Below are 17597 nucleotides of genomic sequence, written 5' to 3'. Positions count from 1 at the left end.
ATTCTGATGCAATTGATAGGGACAGCAAGACTGCCTTCCTCCCACTTGTCAAGGGCCAGCGTGCTGTGTTCTTCCTCGATCCCACAGCCCCTCACTCAGTCCTGAGAAATATGAGTGCAGAAGAGCGCTTACAAACATTGGAGCCAACAGCAGAGCCTGCACTGGTTCTGGGGAGGATGGCACAGGTGTTTCAAAGCCACTATCAACCTCACTTGAACTCACGGCCCCTAATCCTTTCTGTTACCAGGTCACGAGAGACCTACTAAAGGAAGTTTAAACTAATGATTGACGCTTGGTGTCTCTTAAATCTGAATCTCACCTTATCCTAAGAGCAAGAGGAGACACAGGGCTGAACACAAACTCCCACCTTCTCCCAGAGAAACTACAGGGCAGCCTCAGTTCTACACTGAACAACCCAGAAAGGAACCTGGGCCCTTGTCCCTGGATGTAGCATTAACACATAATTCAATCAGTAGCTTACTGTCCAAAGAATGGGTAGACGAGAGGGAAAGCTGAGGCAGGAACGTCTCTGAATTTGAAGCCAGCCTGGGCTGAGTGAAGGCCCTGTCTCAAAACACAACAAAGACACACTGAAAGTTCTCTGACTGTTGTACTGCCCACGTTCTCATGATCTGTGTGCCAGCCACACGCCAGCTGGAGGGCCTTGGCCAACGACTGGGCTTCTCTGTGTCTCGTTTCCTGTTCTGCCACCTGTGTTTTTAAATATATTAATACTAGAGCCATTGTACTAGTTACTTTTCTCATCATTGGGATCAAATCCTGACAGTAAGCAACTCAGGGGAGGGACACCGTACTTCAGCTTACGGTTCAAGAAGAGACGGCCATCTTGGCTAACAAAGCATGGCCGCAGGAATCCTAGGCCATAGGTCACATTGCACCCACAGTCATGAAAGCTCAGAGCAGATGAGCCCACCCTTCTGAATCACTTCTTCCAGAGATTCTATCTTCTAAGCATTCCACGGCTTTCCAGAACAGCCTCCCTGGCTTCAAACACAAGTCCACGAGGGCACCTCATTCTTAACCACAATGGCCATCACCGTTATTCATTTAACTTTTAAACCGAGAGACCACGGAGGATGCTCTAGATGTCCTTGGTGGGAGGAAAACGGCGTCTGAGGTAGACATTTGAAATCAGCCATCTTGTAGTGAGAGCGTGCACATTCAGTGTGGAGTACAGGCTGCTAACCACTTCCAAAAGCCACATTTCCACTTCTGCCACAGGCCACATTCCTCCTCACTGCTAGATATGGCCCATGTGATTTCTTTTTGTGTTAACGACCCTTGCCAGGCCCACCCTTGCCAGGCCACATCTTCACTGTCTTCTCCCATCAGCCAAACAATGGAAGATACTCTGAGAGGAAAAGAGTTCAGGTATATATATATATATATATCTGGAATATATATATGGAAGAAGCCTGGAGCCCTGGATGAGACTGCATGGAGCCTGTTACCCTGCCAGTGTGAATTAGAGAATGACAATACACACGATGCTGTTGCTTGAAGCCACTGAGATCGGGGGATTATTCTGTATAATCATCAAAATGATTTTAACTAAGACAAATCTGTAGCAAAATTTTCCTGCTGGGTACAAAAACAAATGATCAGGAGGACTGACATTAAAATGATATTTTCAGCTCTTCTGCCGTGTGTCACATAGAATAAGTACACACAGAGAGAGGCAGCCTCAGCGACAGAGCGGAAGCCAGCTTTAGCTCCAGCACCAGAGAGCGACCTAGAGAGAGAGAGAAAACCAAAGAGAGACAGTTCTAGAGAGAAATAGCTTCAAGAGAGAGAGAAAGAGTCAGAGAAACAGAGTGTGTGTGTGTGAGAGAGAGAGAGAGAGAGAGAGAGAGAGAGAGAGAGAGAGAGAGAGAGGGAGGGAGAGGGAGAGAGAGAGGGAGAGGGAAAGAGAGGGAGAGAGAGAGAGAGAGGGAGAGAAGGAGGGAGGGAGGGAGGGAGGGAGGGAGGGAGGGAGGGAGGGAGGGAGGGAGGGAGGGAGCCAATAACATTGAACTCTCTTTTACCCACTGGTATGGACTTTACACCTAGTATATCTGATCACTCAGCGTTCCTAAGGGAATGGTTTCACTCTTAACCCCATGCTTTCAAATGCAAAACTGCCTCCAGAGCCAAATGAAACTGCAGCCTGCAGGAACCCAGGGCCTCCTCCCTACTCTCCCGGGCTGCAGCTGTCCTTGGGTCTGGCCACCTGGCCCTGACATCGGGTCACTGCAGCGTTCTCTCTGGACAGGTGCCCTCTGACCGAGATGTAAGAATACTTTGCCATGATTTTACCGAAGCAGACATTAAAACTGAGAGAAAGGCTTGGCTGTATTCTAAGGCCTCATGGCAGGCAGAGACACCCCCCCCCCCTTTAGCACAGAAAGAGATGCTACCTCTGGGATGTGAGAGCAGCTGAGCTCAAGGTCAGACCCGGGTATCCACAGGCATTCCTCACACACACACACACACACACACACACAGAACTCGCCAGCCACCAGAGGATGGGTCATTTGAATTTCCCAGTAGGAAAAATGTACTGAACAAAGGAAGCCGTTTTCCTTCGGAGCCGTTAAAGTACAGACTTCAACAATGCTTGTTGTGGAGATTTCAGGATATAGAGAAGGATAAATACAAAAAAATGAAATGTCCTTTTTCTCTTAAATCACCACAGTCACCTAATTATCAGGACTGCCAGTTGGGTGGTGGCTAGTCCCTGCTCACTCCAACTTCAGACAAAGCCACACACGCCTCGGGGAGGGATCTTTTAGACTTTTGATTTTTTTTTTTTTGCTACATAAATAGGATTATACAATATATATTCTCATTACAAATTGCTTTCTTTCACTTAATAATTTATTATAAGTCTCCTTCCAGATGGATATAATTAGTTCTAACTTAGTCTTTTTAAATAGCTGTCTAATACTGCCTCGAAGAAAGAACTGGTGCATGCTGGATTTCCAAACATCATCAATTTTGAGAGTTAATAATGGTTGTTGATTTATTTTTGGAGGGAAGTGAAATGTTAACTACACCAATTTACGGAAGGAAACATGCAACTTGAAATGAGGGAAAGAAAGTGTCTTTGAAGGTGAAACCATCTTGAAGAGGCAGTGTGACAAGAAACGTGTTGCTCCGAGGCGGACATAAAGTTCCTACTGGGGACACTGAGGTCCTGCTAGGTCTTGGTGCAGGAGCGCCTCGACGTGCAGGCCTCCTCTTGGGGGAATGGGCTGGGCCTGCGCTGGCACCAGGCATCTCTTCCAGGCTGCTCTCTGCATGCACAATTGTCTCGCCACCTCTTGGATCTGGCTCAGGAAGGGTGGGGAAAGCGCTGCAGGCATTAGCATGCAGGTCACGCAGCCGTGCTTTGTTCTCTTGGCTGAGGTCAGATGGAATAAATCAATCAGCCTTCGCATCCAAAGTCCTTCAACGTGTCCTGGAGCCTTCCAGGCCATGTGTGATCTGGCCCGGCTTTGAGTTGCCTGCGAGAGTCTACAGGAACAAACAGAACCAAAGAGCTCCCTGGGGCAAGCAGCTGCTCCCAGGAACCCATCTACTCTGGAGGTTCTTTCTGTTCCCGGGGCATTTGTGTTTTAGGTGGGAGCAGCCAGCTCAGACTCTTGGAGAGCTATGAACATGCGCTTGGAATAGAGATTCCCACTTCAAATCTCTTTCTCTGCCAGAACCATGTATATGCTTACCACACAGAAATTCAGCTCCCTGAATTCTACAAATAGGATGCTGGTTTCAGAGGGTCCACAATCATCCTTCGTGGGCATTAACACAGCACAAAGGTGGGCTTCTTCCATTAGCCAAACAGCCTGATGAACAGTACATGTCTGCATCCCTGTAGTTCCCTGTAGGTGTCCTGGCCTCCCAAGTCCAACTGTGCTGTCAATATATGCTTTCCAGGCCTCCGAATCCAAGACCGAAGTTGGGTTCTGCATGACACACCTAACTAGATCCACAACTACTCAAAGAAATACTCTAAACCTCAGTCTGCCCAAGCCCAGCTAGGTTGATAAGCACAGTATTTTTCAAGTTTGTTCATGCTTCTGGGAAGAATGACAAGGTTTTGACATAACTGGGCCCAATGCTTACCCGGTCCTTTCATTTTATACATAAGGAGAAGGATGGCAGATATGTCTGATAGGTGAGTGATAAGAGTTTGGGGTGAGTGACAGGTGTCATGGTGACAGTAGTGACAGCAGTGACACAGGGTGGAATCTAGCAGGTTTTGCAAACCATAGCCAGGGCAGCCCTTAGCCAGTTTTTGTGAATGAATCTGTACTGTGGCAGAAGCATGCAGGACTGTCCCTGGCTGATTTTACCCTGCACGGGGAAGCTGTATAGTCTCCATAGAGATAGTATGACCCCCAATGTCTAAAATACTCTATTGCCCCCCCCCCTCTCTCTCTCTCTCTCTCACACACACACACACACACACACACACACACACACACACAATTTTCTGATCCCTGGGAAAAACAGAAGCATGCAAACAGATATGTGACATCATAGCTCTTGGACAGTTGTGACGCTTACAGGTGTCCATTGTGTTCTGATATGTGAATGTTACAGGCACACCAGCCAGGAACATGTGTCATCAAGAAATGTGTATCATTACATTGTATACACAGGAAAAAGAAGAATGGTGGGAAGGAAGGAACGGAGCAGGAAGAAACCATTCACTTTCTCCTGAAATGGATGTGGTTCTTCGCAATGAGACCTTTTCTGTCAACCTCCTGAATTGTCTCCACTGCATCAGATGTGAGGGGTGCTGAAGAGAAGGACAATGGACACAGGCTGAGCAAAGAGGAATTTCCGGAAATGGCAGGATGTGCGTGCTATGGTCTACAAGGTGGGAAGCAGGTTGTCCACACAAGAAAAGTCCCTCCCAAGGGGCTACTCGGAAGAATAGCGTGCACTATCAGGTCTCTCCAACAGGGAATTCTCCTCCTCCCTCAGAAAACTAATACTTCAGAGTGGCGTGAGGAGCCAGGCTTCCTCCTGGCGCTCTTCCAATGAGAGCAGCTCGAAGGTCCTGGGAGTATTCTAATGGATCATTGGAGTCTTCTGGTAGCCTTCATGAAGACACTCTGGGCTAGACTTAATCCTGGATATAATCTTGTAAAGCACTGAGTACCATTAGCCCCTGTGAGATGAGGCTTTGTGTGGGCAAGTTTAATTCAGACCCATCTGATTTCTGGGTCCACACTCAACTGCTCAACTCTACGTCTTGAGGCCAGAGGTTTATTTTATGCAACCTCAATAAAAAGCGACTTTGTCACCTGACCAGTCACAGAAGGCCTGTGGGACATTCTGGAGCAGTTAAAAAAAAAAAAATAAAAAAAAAAAAAAGGCTCACTCCAGGCTCCGGAAGCTCACTTTGGCCAATGGCTGGGCATTTATCTATCCAAAGAAATGGTTCCAGTCCCCATTAGGAAAGCTCACAGCACTGGCTACTGGTAAACAACCAACTTCATTGCTGTCCAGCTTTTACAGAGCCAGTTATATTGTCTTATATGTGAAGAGAGCTGAGAAGAGACCCTGAACCTCAGCATGAGGGAATGCAGAAAAGATGAAGCATGTCAGGCTTCCAGAAGGTCAGAAGGACCAGAAGGTCAGTTCAATGGGGGAAAGGGCACATGGATCAAACAAGCAAGTAGCTGAGAGATATTTGTGGCACTGGGGGTGGCGGGGGAGGGGATTGTAATGTCTACTGAAGGAAACCATGGTTGTGGATTTCAGGGCACAGAGACCTGTCAATATGGCTAATCTCCAAGGATGTGGGCAGAATGCACCCTTGATAGCCAAAGAAGTGTACTGTGGAAACTGTCTTAGCCTCCAGCAGGCCAATTTGTTCTCATATTACACACACACTCAGATGGTTGTTTTGCGAGACCCCTAAATTGGGGATCTGTTTCAGGCACTCCCCACCCAGTGAGGGTTGACACAGCATGGTTGATAAGTCAACAGAATGCAGAAGCCACAGCCGGATTAAGAAGGCTGTTTTATTTTGGTGCCCTGGACTTCAAGCAGATTAAATAATCAAAAAGGCCGGGCCATCGGGGTCATGTTTGAATGCTACAGCTGTTCACTAAGATCTGACCAACATTCTTTATGTGGCTCGCTGTCTGAATGGGAGAGGCAGAGGAGATCCCAGGGAGGCTGACACACTGAGAAAAAGGACGGGACACAATCAAAAGATCCTCTTATGGAAAAGAACCACAGCAGACGGAGACAAGGGGATGGGCTGCTTCAATAAGTGACCTCCTGAATGCAGTAACTGCCTTCTGCCGCAGAGAAAAGCCCATACTGGATTCCGGGAAAGTGAATAGAAAGGCGGGCTCCAAGTTTGTCGTGGCCTGGGTGTGCTGATCTGTAAGCACACAAGGCGGGGTGCATGTTGGAAGAGGGCTCGCACTGCAGAGACTGAGCCATGAAAGGTGAGCAGGAATGAATTCCATTGCCCCTACCCCATAAGTCACCCACTGAGAGAAGGAAGGGATCCCCCCTGGAGAAGTGTCTGTGAGAAATCAATTTCAACCTGTCTTTCTTAAAACAATTGGACAGATGCAAAAAATATCTCTCAGTGGGAAGATGGATGTTTCACCATACTGAGCGTGGGGGAAAGGGGCTAGAGACAAATGTGTGTAGCTGTGGTGTGGACATGTAGTTGGTTTGTCATGGGCCATTTCATAGACAGCATGGTGCCTTGAGTTGGAGTTCATTTATTATTCCCTTTGGGGAAGTGGGAAGTCAAGAAAAGAGCAACAAACTGGCCCCCATCTCAGGAAGATAAGCCTTTTATTAATAAGTGGACTGGGTGAGGAAACATACGCTGGAGTTTAAGAAATGATTCCCTGCAACTAATTACCACTTGTGGCTCAGGCACAGTGATGGTATCGGGTGATTTCTAATGGAAAGACATTTGGGGCTTTGAAAGAAGTCATTTTCAGACATCTGAAAAATTATAGAAAGAAAAACAAGGGATGCACTCTTCTGTTTGGGAGGGGCTGCGATGTTCTGTGCCTCTTGAACTAAATCAAAGCAGGCCGCACCCCTTGGAAAGCTCCTCATTTGCTTGTTCTACAGGCCTGAGCACTAGTACCCAGGAGCAGAGCCCAAAGCAGGGAGATCAAGATGTAGTATATTTGACAGTCATGCTGTGTTTTCCCCTATGTGAAGCCCAAACCAGACCAACAAACAAATACCCTTCCCTTGAAAGCCTTCATATTGATAATGATTCTCAGTTATGAATAGCATTCTGGGACCCTGTAATTGCCTCCATAGTTCAACCAAGTGCCCTTAACAGATGTTTGCCATACTTAGAAACTCAAGTCCCAAGAGAGGGAAAGGGAGGGAGCCAGCAACTTTGAAGAATGATCAAGCAGTCTTTTAAGAAAATATCAATTCTTTGAGCCGTACAATGAGACCCACTCTGGATTCTGGGGAGCCCTCCCCCACATCCCTATATAGCTGTGGAGTTTTAGGCCAGGGAGCTTTTGCAGGATCATTTGTGATAGAGAGAGAGAAGGGAACCCTCACAGCTCGATTGCTTCTTGGTGAGAGATGAGTGGATACTGAATTTGATGTGGTCATACATGGAATATGCCATATTAGCTAAAAGAAATAAAGAAGCTTTCTAAGTACCCATATGGACACACAGATTTGACTAAACAGAAGAGACTGCAGAATAGGTTGCACTTATGATTATATTTATGTGGATTTATTTTAAAACCAGTATCGTACTGTGCAAATCTCTCTCCGATTGCTGCTCCATGTATTTGGCAGAGAAGTATAGCAGATAAGAATTCTCACAGATTTGGTAGACACTCTGGGTTTAAGTCATGTTCTATTGTTTACTGTTTCTGTGACCCTGGGAAGTGATTTTGCCTCTCTATGACTCTCTTTCTTCCTTTAAGATATTGAAGATAAGCAACCAATTTGACAAGGTCATTAGGATGAATTCATATCTATAAAGCAATAGGAGGTATCCCTGCCCAGAAATGCATCCTGTCTGGTCATTTGCTATTGTCCTTATTAATGACTGCATTTTACAAAGCTTTGTACAACAATTTTATATCTTGGTGATCATTTCTAGCAATTACAGAAATAAAAATCAGAAGGACTACCTAACAGTCTTGCTCCAAACCTAAGCCAAAGACAAGTTCCCAATACTTCCCACATGTGGAAATGTTGGGTCTTGAAGTAAATGAAGAGAATCTGAGTACATGACAGCACCTTTACAATCTGTGGATTTAGCTCAGTGGTAGAGCACTCAATGAGCAAGCACAAGACCCTGGGTTTAGTCCTCAGCTTGGGGGGGGGATCCTTAGATAACTCCAAAGATCTCAAAAGAGTGTTCCGGTGATATGCTACACCCCATTTCAACTCAAGTTGGAAATGTGATGGACATTTCAGCTCTGCTCTCATTTCTTGAATAGCATTAAGGCTGGATCTTGGGTAGTAGTGCTTGCCTAGTACACAAAGCTCTGAGTGTGATCCCTTAGCCCCAGAAAAACTGGATGTGGTGGCACATACCTGTCATCCCAGGACAGTAACTCTTAACTTGAACATATATGAAGACATAAACCAGGGAAGTCTGTGAAGGGACTTCTGTGAGAAAAAGCTAAGCTGGCCAGAAAAGGGTTGTCTGCCCTACTGCACTTCCAATGAAAAGCAGGAAGATGGTGGGAGTCTGACAACCTATGAATGGCTGGCACAGGTTACAGAAACAGGGATGTTTATCGTATTACTCCTAATAATTTGGGGGTAATTTCTAAAACCTTTATATAAAAAAGGAGCAGAGACAATCATCATAGATGGGGTTTTCCTCACAATGATAGACAGACAGCCATTTGTAGGGAAGGCCCGAGCCAATACAGTCACCTGAACGCATGTCTGATCATTTAAATCTAAGTGAATGAAAACAAAGTCAAAATTCAAAGTCAGCTCTTTGGTTGCAGCAGTCACATCTTGGGAGCTTAGTAACTGTCATTACTGTAGGTGGCTAGTGACAGCCATGTTGAAGGGCAGACACAGAACATTTCTGCCACCATACAAAGCTCAATTGGCCTGTCCTCCTCTGGAGAGTTCCTTTCAGAACTGTTATCTTTCTATCTGCCACAGCCCACATATTTGGCTCTGACCTCCAAAGGACATGTGCTCCAGAATGACTCCCCTCACCGTTTCATGTGATATCAGTCTTACAATCCCTTCTCCAAGGCTGCTGACAATGGCTGGCTCAGAGCTGGCCACAGTGATGGGCTAGGTGTGCTCAGTCCCATTCTGCTAAGAAGGCGAGGAATAGAACTTTCTCTCTAGGTGGGTGGAAGGCACTACTGGCTCAGGACCATATGACCTGTGAATTCCCTGGCTGCTCACGACCTTTTCTCAAACCCTGGCCTCTACCCCACCCTCTTTGTCTCAGGAGCTCTGCTGCTGTTTTCCGGTCTGAGTATCCTGCTCCAAGGTGTGGGCAGCTGCCCCAAGAAATGTTCGTGTCGCTCATCTTCAAACTCTGTGGACTGCAGTGGCCAGGGACTGTCCGAGATTCCTCCTGATCTACCCCCATGGACACTAACCCTGCTCTTACAAGATAACCAGGTCCATTGGCTTCCTGCTCATGCATTTAGATCTGTGCCACTGCTCAGAACCTTAAATTTATCTAACAACTCTCTTTCAAATCTGGCTTCAGAGGCTTTCTATGGACTTCGGCACTTGGAGGTTTTAAACCTAACCCAAAATTCCCTGCTTTCCCTGGAAAGCAGCCTTGCCCATGCCCTGCCTGGGCTCAGGGAGCTGGATCTGTCATCTAACAGCCTCAGGCTCCTGCCCACATCCCTGGGCAAGCCTTGGGAGAACCTGACCATGTTTGCCGTGCAGCGGAACCATCTCCTGCATCTGGATCGTACACTTCTAGAGGCCATGCCCAAGGTGAGGCTGGTACTTCTTAAGGACAACCCTTGGAAATGTGACTGCCACTTGCTGGGTCTGAAACTCTGGCTGGAGAGATTCACCTTTGAAGGTCAGTAGTGTGTCTTAGAAATGCTTTTCTGTGTGTCACCAGCCTGAGGTGGACCTCCTCCATCCTCCGCATCTCAAGACGGCAGAGGAGAGTACAAGGGACAGTGGTAGGCTTTTTGCACATCTCAACATGGATGCCATGTCAACTTTGGGAGGCAGCAAAGGAGCAGGTGTCAGTTGGAGTGTGGAGGAAGTTTCATATGGGGATTTATGCTCATCAGAGTATGCACGCAGATGCCATGGGCTTCTCCCTGGGAATGCACCAAAGCATCCTCAGGTTTAATTTCCAAATGTGATCTGGTGGAGGATGTGGCTCTCACTCCTTAGACAGCTTCCCTCTCTTCCATTTCTACCTAATAATGGCTATAAATCTTATCAAATTCTGAAATTGGGTTCAGAAGGCCCCCTCTCCAAAGTTATTATATCTTTCATCAGAAGCCTAAATTTAAGTAAAAAAGCCCAGAATATTAGAGAGAGTAAACTATGGAAATCAGAGGTTAATAACCTATAGACTAAGGTGAAATTCTGCCTGTTTTTTTTTGTTGTTGTTTATAAATAAAGCTTTATTTGAACACAGCCATACCATTTCATTATGTAATGAGTGGGTATTTTACACAATAGGGCAAAGTAGAGCAGTTGTGACAGAAACCATATAGGACACTTAACAGTCTTTGCTACCTGAACCTTGAGAGAAAAACCTGATGACCTCTGTTGTCAACAGGAAACAGAAGCCCAGAGATAGCCAATGACTGGCCTAAGGTCACACAGGAGAAGCACAAAGGAGAGGAAGACCATGACTGCTGGCCTTACATTCTTCCCTGGGCCCCATACTGCTTCTCTGAGCGCTATTCATTCATTCTCTCCTTGAGTGCCCTTGATGTACCAGGCGCTGCTCTAGACCCAGAGAAAAAGGCAGTGAATAGGAATGCTTATCATTACGAAGGTTCCATTGGAAGGGTTAAAAGCAGGCATTATCTAAGATAATAGATAAAGGTACAGGTTCCCATGGCCGTGCTGAGACAGCGAGGCAGGGCAAGGGTAAAGCCGGGGAGGGAATGCGCCCCAGCTTAGATAGGATGGGAAAGAAAAGCCTCCCGGGAGACTGACCTATGTAAGAGCCAGAACCAGGAAAAGAAGAACCGATGGTAACTGTGGGGGTGGGACACAGCATCGCAGCATTCTTGGGGTCTGGTGACTGAGTGGCCCAGCTTAGTGAGACACAGAGGAGGGAGTCTGGGTGGAGGTAACACACAGCACATCTTGGGGTGCCTGCCCAGTCTCTACACATGTGCAGAGCAGGTGCCCTGGCTGGATTGTATTCTAAGGGAAGTGGGAAGTTCTGAGGAATTCTTGTCTAGGGAACAGTATGATCTGACCACTGTGTAAAATGCCACTCTGCTGACTCTTGGAGGGCAGCGCAAAGGCTGTTGAAGAAGAGCCAGAGGATGAAGGGGGATGTGAGCTCAGTGGGTCAGAGAAGAGGTGACAGTGTCCTAAGCCAGGGCTGTAGCAAGTGACTGACATTTGGAAGAGTGAAGCGGTAGAAACTGCTGAGGGGTTGGAGGAGGTGACAGACTAGGAGAAGGAGAGAGCAATTATGGGAGATTCTTGTGTATTTTATTCTGTTTGGTAACTACATAAATGGTGATGTTTTTAGCAAATAGGGAATGAAGGCCGTGGGAGAGTCTGGGGGAGGTGCTCAATAGAAGATTCAGAAAGGGAACATATTTGAAATACTTGTCACACTTTAGAGAGGAGCTCTGTTGGTGATTGTATGCTTGAGCCCATGGCTCAGGAAGATCTGAGAGCTGCAGATATGAATTAGGGGAAGAAAACCAACATCTGGAGGCACGGCCTATATAGAGTAAGAGCTCAAACTTGCAACATCAAATTTGGAAGTTTCTCAATAGTTAAGAGCAGTTGATACATTGCCAACCAGCCAGTGTTGAAGTTAGCGCACAATGGCAACTATAGAACTTAGTAACATTGTCCTGATAGGTCAAAAACAATAACAAGCACATCTGGACGTGAGGTGGCTAGAGCCACTGCTTTGGGAATCAAATCACGGCATTAACCAGACCATCCCAGAAAGAGAGTCTTCATCAAGGAAGAACATTTCTTGATGTTAAAAACAATCTGTTTCCAGACCTAGGCCATCCAAAGCAGGACAGGCAAGGCTGGGATTCTCCTATTCAGCCACAAAGCTGGACCAGTGAATGCCACTCACTAGTGCTTAGTGCTAATGCTCGTTTTGGTCCCTTGACCCAGCAGTGCAGTTTAACTGTACAGGAGGCTACTGAGAAGGTACCAGCCACAGGCGCCCCCCACTTCCCGGAAGGTCCACACATTCACACTAGGCCTGCCCTTTGCTCTGAGACTCAAGGCTGTGGATTTTAGTGCAATTCTCTAGTGGAAAGTGGATCTAGAGAAAGACTGGAATCTGAATGCACAGGTACTACAGCCTGGGGGGGGGGGGCATCAGTCCACGAAGCTGTCTGGCCTAGCAGCCCGGGCTCTCCCAGTGGAAGCCTCACTGTGCTGTGGTTGGATGAAATGCCTTTGCTCCCCCTGGGGTTCTATCTCTCTAGCTTTCTGCCTTGACACACAGCTCCTAGTGAGGGCCACCAGAGTCAGGGGCAAAGGGAGGTAAGATCCCACAGAGGCAGAGCCCCCGCATCTCAGCGCAGCTGGGTGGGGCACCTTGTTCCTCTAGTTTCGTGAACACAAGAGGCTCAAGAAATTCCTCTTTGGTCTTTTTGCTTTAAAACCAGGATCTATGCCTCAAGGGATTATTGAGGAAGCTGGGGGTGGTGGTGGTGGGTGGTGGGTGGTGGTGGGTGGTGGTGGTGGTGTCGGCGGTGGCGGTGGTAGTGGTGGTGGTGGCAGCTGAGTCTGGTTGTGTGTCATTCAGCTTTCAGCAATAGCAGCAAAAAGAGTATGTGTTGAATTTGGTCACTGTCATCAACCCTGGTGTTTCTGAGCCATGTGACAGATCTCCTTTTATGGGGTGGCTCTCTCTACTTATAGGGCACTTGCGACTCATCTTAGATGCTTAGATAGCATGAATGGGCATACATCTCCCAAACCCCGAACTACTATACAATGGCATGTACCAATAATGCTGAAGTGACAATTACCATATGTACCTTTCTGGCATTAATTAAAAAATTCCCCTATGATGTACACGGAGAATCTGCAATCTGCATTTGCAAAGGGAACATGCCACTCTCCCCTGGGTGAGGTTTTTAGGACAGCCTGAGAGAACCAAGGCACAGGTCCTATGGGTCCTGCTCAGTCAAGTAGGCTTTTCTGCCACTTGCCATGGTCCCAGGAGATACGAGAGAGACAGAATAGGAAGAGAGAAGTGTACTGAGAGGTTGGGTTTGGGTGCTGATGTCTCCACTCATGCCCTGTGTGAATTAAAAAAAGAATTCCTTGTAAGAGTGGATGGTGAGGACTTTAAACTGTAAACTCGGACACAAATAGGATGTTCTGATGGCAGAAAACTTGAGGAAGTTCATTCCTGTGAAGTTGAATAGTGTACCAACGGTTACATGGGCAGCAGTAGTCCAGGGAAGGATAACTATCACAGATACCCAAGGGTCTCAGCTACTTTACAAAGACCAAAACCCACATTGAAAAACTCCTTGGAACATTTGGCACTCAAAGCAGTAATGTCATGAGGCCTGAGAAGATGAGTTACTTAAACACCATGAACAAAACATATGGTGTTGTCAAATGCTCAGATACATAAAACTCAACTAAAAAGTGTTGGTAGAGACCTAGGGTCTTTGTAATTAACACACAAACACAAGAATGGATATTTGCTTTATGCTTTATTTGCTTTCCAGTGAGAATCTGGCAGGAAAGGTTTCTTGTGTGGTGGGGAGTGGATGGGAAGAATTCTGGAGACCATAAGGCCTTTGGCCGTTGGGCCCTCATGGTCCCTGTCAGTATGTACCCAGTGGTCCCCTCAGTCTTTATATAGTATTAAGGGAAATTGGTTTCTAATAAATTCTTAGCAATAAGTAATTGTCTAGTCTGTGGCAGGCTGAGGAATTTGGAATGTTGTCACATCAAAGCTCTATTATCGCCCTTTGCTTTGTTTCTTGAAGGGGGAATAACAGACAGCGCCATCTGCAGGCTGCCTGAACACTGGAAGGGAAAGGAACTCCTCTCCATTCCCCATGAACTATACCAGCTCTGTCCTCTGCCTTCTCCAGACCTGGCACCCTCACTAGTTCAGCAGCCCAGTTCTGCCCCTCAAGAGGCCCACAAGTCTTCTGAGAATAACTCCGGACAACAAGATTCCTTGGAGTGTGAGCCCAAACCCAAACCAAAGCCAGCCAACCTGCGCCACGCTGTGGCTACTGTGGTCATCACTGGGGTGGTATGTGGGATCGTATGTCTCATGATGTTGGCAGCTGCTATCTACGGCTGCACCTACGCAGCCATCACAGCCCAGTACCATGGGAGACCCTTGGCACCAACCAGTGAGTCTGAGAAAATGGGAAGCAAGGAGCCAATGAACAGTTCCGCAGCCCGAGAACCTCCGTGTCAAAGTTCCTCCTTGATCAACTGAGGGCCACAAGAAATGTTTGAGTGGACCTGACGTGCCTCACTGCTCTTCTCCCGTGTATTGTCTTCCAAAACAACTAAGAGAAAACATGTGTCTGTTAAAAAAAAAAAGTACCCAAATTTATGGGAAGAAATTTATGGTATAGCTTTGAAATATCACAGACAAAATAGTTATGCTCATATCCTGCAACTGAGAGGTTAGGACATGAGTCTATGTGCAGGAACACAAAGAAGGGAGAGGCCATCTCTTTTAGGTACCTTTCTCTGGATTAACTTGTTTCTACAGAGCAACAGGAATGTTGACATGTGTGCCAACAGGCATTCTTAGGAGCTTTGGGGGCCACCAGTTGGAGGGCCTGGAAAGAGGCTGGTGATCTTACCCGAGGGGTACTGGATGCCTCTTTAATTCAAGTTCATGCTGGATTGGTGGGACTTTTAGATGTTGTGTATGTTACATATTTAGTGGAAATGTCTGTTGGTTGGGAATTTCATAGCTGGCCACAAGAGTCGGATTATATTTAATTTTCTAAATCAGAAAACCATTTGGGGCTTTCTGAGCTGCAGGAGAAGACAAGGGTTCCATGTCTGGTTAATGGGACTCAGGCCTGGAGTCTGGGCAAGGTTTTTGATGTGAAGGAACACAGAGGGAATGGGTGAACCAGAATATAGGGTAGATATCACCAAAAGGCCATATCCACCAACCAACTGGAACCTTCCCCTAGAACTCACAGCAGGGATGAATTTAGATTAGGCTGAATGGTGCTTGTGTCTCTGCATCTGCATACACAATGCACAGAGGGCATGGATTTGTACAGCTACACCCACACATAAACACCCTCGGAGCAATCAGCTTACCCACTAATGAAATGCAGCCGTGTCGGGTTGGGAGCCAGTAGCTGCTGATCACCACCCAGATGGTATGCTCAACACTCGGGGAGAGGAAGGAAGAAGGAAGTTGGGGGAGTGGGAGTTGCTGGGGGACTGGAGGTACCTGGTGGCAGACATCCTGAAGGCTGGTGCTGAAGTGTGGCTTTAAAAAGTTCAGGTATGGCTTGCTAAGTCCACACAGACTTTGTCCCGGAGAGTTGCATGCAAAGTGAATTTTTGTAAATTGAATCATCATTTTAATGCAGCAGGGGAGCTCGCTATTTAAAGGAACCTTTCATGGAATCTTTTCTGTAATGGAAATAATTGGCTCCAGATTGATGCATTTTTCAAATTTGCATTTCTTTGCTAGGGTTTCTTAAAGCGGAATATACCTATACCTACTCTTTCTGTTTATACAACAGGCACTTTTTAAGATTATAACTACTTTGCACAGGAAGAGAGCGCAGAGGAGTTAAAGACATGTTAAAAGCAGAAAATGACAAATATGGGGCAAGCTGTTCCTCTAGAGCCCATGACAGACATTGCTAATCAATCCCAGCACTCTTCCCAGCTGAGCCTCAAATACACCACAGATGGTTTCTTAAGACAGCACTATAGGCAACCAGAACTAATCAATTGGAGTTGGTTCAAAGGATAAAGCACATTTGCCATTCAGGGTACTGGCTCTACTTCACCCTCAAGGCCATGTAAAAATTGGTTTGGATCCCCAGTCAGTAGTCTGCTCCCAAACTGGAACACAAATGGGACATGCATATGCTGGGATGGACAGATGCACAGCGAGCTGTAAGCAGTGTAAACCTTGTAAACCAGTGGGCTAAGGGTCAACTGTCTTTTTGGAGCATCAATTCAGCTAGATAGTTTCCTTGGGAGAAGAAGTTGAAGTGTGAATAGCTAACACTTTTCTAAATATCAAAATAAAACTGGATGCATAAAATTATAAGTTTAAAAGCACAACGTATATATGAATGGAAAGTCACAGTGAAACCATTAGCCTGTGCAATTAGTATGTTTTAATGATTACAGTGTAAGAATGAATAGAACAAACGGAGTTCTCAGAGAAGGCCTCATGGCTGCATGGGCTGTTAGTCACCATGATACCACCTCTCTATTGTGCCAAGGTGGTCCAACTCAACCGTGTGGTGACTGAGTTCCTATTCCAAGGATGTAGCAACTACTTTCAAGCTGAAAAAGCATTTCTTTCCATTGTCCTAACTGTGCCTTTGTTGTTGCTGTTAGCCAAGAATGTAATGTGAGAGGAAATTGAGAAGGTCCATTATTTTTCATCTCCATTTGACCAAATGTTTTCCAAGCTCACACTGTTAGCAGGCATGGCGTAAACTGTTCCCATGAGCATTCCACACAGAATTCTGACACTCTTCCGAGGGATGCCTGAGCAGCTATCACATGCCCCAAGAACTCCCAGGGCCAACAGCACACACCTCCTCTAACAAGTGATTTGAGACTGCAAGTCTACTGTGCCCTGCTAATAGTTTGGAGGTGCTGTAGGTAAGCCTTGTCCTCAGAGATTACATCAAAGAGTTTCCAGTACACCGCACAAACCATGGATGGGGCCCAAACCCATGCTTGTCAACATCCTAATCCTATTAGATGTTGAAGTCCAGATGATAACCCAGGCAAAAGGCTTCTAGCTTCATAGGTAGTCTTTAAGCAAAAGGATTTAAATGATACACATGTACACTCAGATTTCTATCATTTGCCTACAGTCACCACACACAGCAGTTGGCAATGAAAATAATTACTTACTCTGAAATGTCAACAGCTTCTCAGCACAGAAAAATATAAATCAAGTTGTTTAGATGAACAAACGTGGAGTTATCATTTGTTAATATGAGAAATGAAATGTTTTAATTGCAAAATGCACAGCAGATGAAAGACCCAGTTTGCAGGGAATTCTGCAAGAACCACAAATTATCTTTCCCAAGCACTGCAGCTCACGAGGGGCAATTTGCAAACGCCTCCCAGATTATTTTCAGCTGCGTATTACTGCTGTCCTATTCATGGATTTCCCCGTAAGAATGTCCTTCCATCACAGGGCTGGGCTGGAGGAGATGCTG

General features: G+C 46.3%; 2 protein-coding genes across 5 annotated transcripts in view; one reads left to right on the top strand and one right to left on the bottom strand.

Moving 5' to 3' along the window:
- The window catches only part of Cacna2d3 (calcium voltage-gated channel auxiliary subunit alpha2delta 3), an 844969-nt gene that overhangs the window by 113723 nt on the left and 713649 nt on the right, over window positions 1–17597 (bottom strand). The window lies entirely within an intron of this gene.
- Window positions 6020–17320, top strand: Lrtm1 (leucine rich repeats and transmembrane domains 1). Its single transcript, XM_028882396.2, has 3 exons — window positions 6020–6473; window positions 9461–10057; window positions 14172–17320. Exons 1-3 carry the CDS (start codon window positions 6467–6469, stop codon window positions 14636–14638), a joined length of 1071 nt encoding a protein of 356 aa, XP_028738229.2. The 5' UTR covers window positions 6020–6466; the 3' UTR covers window positions 14639–17320.

The sequence above is a fragment of the Peromyscus leucopus genome, chromosome 9, assembly GCF_004664715.2.
Source record: "Peromyscus leucopus breed LL Stock chromosome 9, UCI_PerLeu_2.1, whole genome shotgun sequence".
NCBI classification, from domain to species: domain Eukaryota; kingdom Metazoa; phylum Chordata; class Mammalia; order Rodentia; family Cricetidae; genus Peromyscus; species Peromyscus leucopus.
Note: the sequence above shows the minus strand (reverse complement) of the source record. Positions and strands in the feature narration are given on the sequence as shown.

Coding starts and splice junctions, on each gene's coding strand:
- Lrtm1 (XM_028882396.2), top strand. Junction 10,058..14,171: donor GGAGAGATTCACCTTTGAAG/GTCAGTAGTGTG, acceptor TGTTTCTTGAAG/GGGGAATAACAGACAGCGCC.